At 45.9% G+C, this 4,241-nt stretch overlaps 1 protein-coding gene across 1 annotated transcript in view; it reads right to left on the bottom strand.

Annotated features, from left to right (window-relative positions):
- Positions 1-633: 633 nt before the first annotated feature.
- LOC116686614 (arylsulfatase J-like) overlaps positions 634-4,241 on the bottom strand; it is a 24,672-nt gene continuing 21,064 nt past the window's right edge. Inside the window, 1 exon segment of the mRNA XM_032511636.1 lies at positions 634-3,082. Within this exon segment, the coding sequence (XP_032367527.1) occupies positions 1,684-3,082 (1,399 nt within the window). The 3' untranslated portion in view covers positions 634-1,683.

The following is a 4,241-nucleotide window of genomic DNA, read 5'->3' as shown; positions in this document are numbered from 1 at the left end:
TGTGCAGCCACGGGAAAGCCCCTCTCTGTGGCGCTCCTCTTGTTTCATGTGTTGGAAATCATTTCAAGTGGTCCTCAAGAATTGCTCTGGAAAGCTGCTTGGTTAGCTTATTAAAAAGACAGATAGACAAGCTAATGAAAGCAGAACATGTTCCATTTTTAGGCAACTGTAAATCCTTATTGGGTAGAGTACATTTAGAAGTCATTTAGCGTCATTTATATAGCTAATTGGCCTGTAAAGTACGCCAAAGCATCTACTTGCAACACAGCTCCAGTCAGTTTTGGGGGGACTTTCGATGGCTGCTGAGCAACAGAACTTATTAAGAAAGGCAGTTTTACAGATTGTAAGATTGTAGTTCCTTTTCTTTTCTTCTTGTACAGTACACCATGATTGATGAGGCAGCCTCAGATGAGGACTGTAAGAAAGCAATTAGATCTATATCGCCGGTTAAATCCCACTTCACGGTATTTTTTCCATGAATAAAAATGTACTTAGTGGCCACGTGTCAGCTTCTAAAGATGTTAAAACTTTCCAGTTACTAGAGCGCTCATTGTCATCAGAATAAAGGAAATGCGGCTGTAATAAATGCAAACCAGACAGAGCTGGAAACAAAGGGCTTTGTGTCTGGGGGGGGGGGGCTTTTATTTTGGTAGCTTGTTTTACATTCGAGGTGGCCTGGTGCCAGACCAGACATCATCTAAAAAAAGGGAAACAATATCTATTATTCTAATGTTCAGACAGACGGAGCTTATAAATCCAACGTACATCCACTCACACATCAGTTTCCAAGATACTGTATCGCTGCAATCAACAACATAATAGAACTAGGTCTTTATGACACAACTACATCTTTATTTCTGTCACCAGAACTCATGGCAACTGTCATTTGCTACTGAGATATCTCCAAAAGGTGACAAACATGCAACACAATCTAGAAAAAGCAACATTCTTTAATTAACCCTTGTGTTGTCTTCTCGTCAACCATGAACTTGAAGTTTTTTGGTGCTTTTCCAATGTTTTTGTTGCTTTTTCCGATTTGTTTTGGTCACTTTTTCCAGTTTTTGGCGTTTAAAAGAAATAACCTGAGCTGGTTTGATAACAGGTTTTACATTTATTCTTGGAATTCATGGTCTACAGACCTCCTTTTTTATTAAATTATACATACAATTTTAGTTAAAAAGGCAGAATTTATGAATTAGTGTGACTAATAGTTAAGATCAGAGGATGTTGTGTGGATCTCAGATGGGTAGATGTCAAAGTTCAGTTCAGATACTGTCTGGAAACCATTTCAAAAAAAGAACTCAACATTCAATGAAAGAAATCACTCATGTTACCTGAACAACGTAAGGAATCATCATGTTATTTTGGGGCAATTTGGTTGAAAGAAATCCATATTTCAGATTTAAAACACTTTGAAACGGGTCAATTTGACCCGAGGACAACACAAGGGTTAATTGCCCCTAACTTTAACATGAGGTCTAGTTTGGTAGGCGTGACAACAACAGTGTTTGAACGAGAGGATGTTTTTCTTCTTCCTTTGAGGCATTTCAAAAGGTCCATCCGCATGGTTTTTCCTACAGTACATAGTGGAGTCAAGTTGAAACTAGCTGGAAGAGGACAATCCTGAAACAGGAACTGTCAATCCCTGAGAAAAGTCACTTAGTCTTTCACAAATAGGGTCGGCTACTCTTCTACCTTCCTTTTCAGCTTTCTGTTCTTGGATTTCTTTTTCCACCTTCTTTTTAGCAGATGGTTGGTGAACAAGTTATTGTATTTCTCGTCCTCCTCTTGCTCCTCCCTCTCGTCTTTGTACCAGGGTCCCCACACGCCCCCGTTGTACTGGGGGTTCGAGCGCAGGTCCTTGGCCGGGTAGCGTACGGGCACCGCGGTCTTGTTGTACTGCGCTAGCCGTATTAGCATCTTCTTGACTATGTGCGGGTAGCGCTGGGACAGGTCCACTCTCTCGTACGGGTCGGCCGTGATGTTGAACAGCCAGATGGAGTTCCCCCGGTCCCAGTAGACGCGCTCGTTGTGCCAGCGGTTGGTCAGCCGCTGGTTGGAGAAGGTCTGCGGGGGCACCCAGTCGCTGTAGCCCGGGACACCCGTCAGAAGCTTCCAGTGGCCCACCCGGAGCGCGGCCCGGATCGCCGTGTTCCACAAGCCGTACCCGGCCTTCCACGAACCGTTCTTGGCTTTGATGTAGATCGGGTCGATGTTGTGGAGGATGTCCTTGCGAGGGGACGGACGGCCTTCGCTGATAGCCTCCCAGACGTCGTACCCGTCCAGACTCAGATCCTCGTCTAAAGTCCCCTCCCCCAGCGTCACCAGCGTCGGGAACCAGTCGGTGATGTGGACCAAAGATCGGCATTTTGTCCCTTTGTTCACCAACAGGGGACTGTGGACAAAGCCCACCGCCCGAATCCCCCCTTCCCAGTAGGTGGCTTTACTCCCCCTCAAGGGCCAGTTGCTTCCACCCGCTAAGGGCTGGCCCCCGTTATCTGAGGAGTACACTATGACTGTGTTGTCGTAATAACCGTAGCGCTTTAGCGCCAACGTGAGGTTGTGGACCGCTTCGTCCAGGCAGGACACCATGGCGGCATACTTCCGACGATGCAAGTTCGGAATGCCCTTGTAGCGCTCGAGGTAGCGGGCCGGGACCTGCAGCGGGGAGTGAACCGCCTGATAGGCTAAGTAAAGAAACAAGGGCTGTCTGCGAGGGTTGTGATTGGCTAAGATGCCGATAGCCTTTCGAGTCAACATCACGGTCGAGTACAAGCCGCGGTCCTGTTCCCACGCTGCCTCCTCCCCTTCGTACAGATCGTAGCCACACATCCCGGGCCCTTCGCATTTATAGTGACTGTAGTAGTCGCCGCTACCGAGCAGGGAGCCGAAGAAAGTGTCGAAGCCGCGCTGCGTGGGCAGGCAGCCCCGCTTGTAGAAGCCCAGGTGCCACTTGCCCACCATGTGGGTGGAGTAGCCCGCCTGCTTCAGCTTCTGGGGCAGGGTGACGTTTTCCAGGGGCAGGCAGTTGGGCTGGGTGGCTCGGATGATTGAGTGCTGAAGGCCCGTGTGGATCTGGTACCTACAAAAATAAAAACAGAAATCAGCACGTCAGAGACATCAACCATTTCAAAGAAAAATAAGACAAACCCTGGTCATCATGTTTGAAACGCCTGAAAAAGGCTGGATCTACTCATTTGTGGTACGTCGGCCATGACATTACAGCTGATTATGCCTGAAAATCCTTCCTCTATATGTCAAGAGTTGTCCAATTACCTCAGAAACTGGTCCATATGGGATTCTAGGCCCTAATGTTCCCATGCTACTGTATGGCATCTCAATAAAATGATCTAAAGTGGAATCGCTGCCAGTATAAGTTTATAAAACTGACCCAGTCCAACGCAAACACACGAGGGCTTATAGGCTGTTAGGCCAAATCATTGGCAGTGACAGGAGGATGATGGGTAATGGTGGTTAGGAAAAGGGGGGGGGGGGGTTTACTCAAGACCAGACAGGGAACACAGCACAACGGCAAAAAGGAAAACCCCATTTCAGAAGACATAACAAATACAAATTGACTGAAATGTTTTGCCAAATGAGTTTTTCTTTCTTTTTTAAGATTATTTTTTGGAGCATTTGAGGCCTAGATTTTTATAGGACAGCTGAAGACATCATAGAGGAAAGAGAGGGGGGGGGGGGTGACATGCAGCATGAGCTTGCACGTGACCTGGAGCTACTGACGCCCTGGCAGCCATCTTGGCAGCAAGCTGATACAACACCATTGATATGTGATGTACAGATTTCAGAATTCTGATAAATATACAACTCATTTCACTGCAAAGTAAACTCTTTTGGCCAAGAAAGTTGGGGTGATGTACATTTTATTACCACTTAGCAAAAATTAGTACTACATCACCAATCAACAATTACTCAATGGGTCGGAGCATTTGTATTCCAGAAGCTACTTTGATAAGCCTGACAAAAGCAAATCATATTACCTTGTTAAATATTGGTAAATGTACCTCTGAAGTACATTTAAGAATCATAAAAGTTGTGTTGCCACAATAAGTACAGTTATGTAGAATTTGCCCTAACATGACACCAGATACTGACTGGTTTTTGCCCCCCCAATAGAGCAAAACTACACATTTTATTGTAGCCAGACTAAGATACACCTGTGCAATAATCCTGCTGTCTAATCAGCATCTGGATATGCCACACCTGTGAGGTGGATGGATTAT

The sequence above is a fragment of the Etheostoma spectabile genome, unplaced genomic scaffold (assembly GCF_008692095.1).
Source record: "Etheostoma spectabile isolate EspeVRDwgs_2016 unplaced genomic scaffold, UIUC_Espe_1.0 scaffold403, whole genome shotgun sequence".
Lineage (NCBI taxonomy): Eukaryota > Metazoa > Chordata > Actinopteri > Perciformes > Percidae > Etheostoma > Etheostoma spectabile.
The sequence above is the reverse complement of the archived record's forward strand: the minus strand, read 5'-3'. Positions and strand labels throughout refer to the sequence as shown.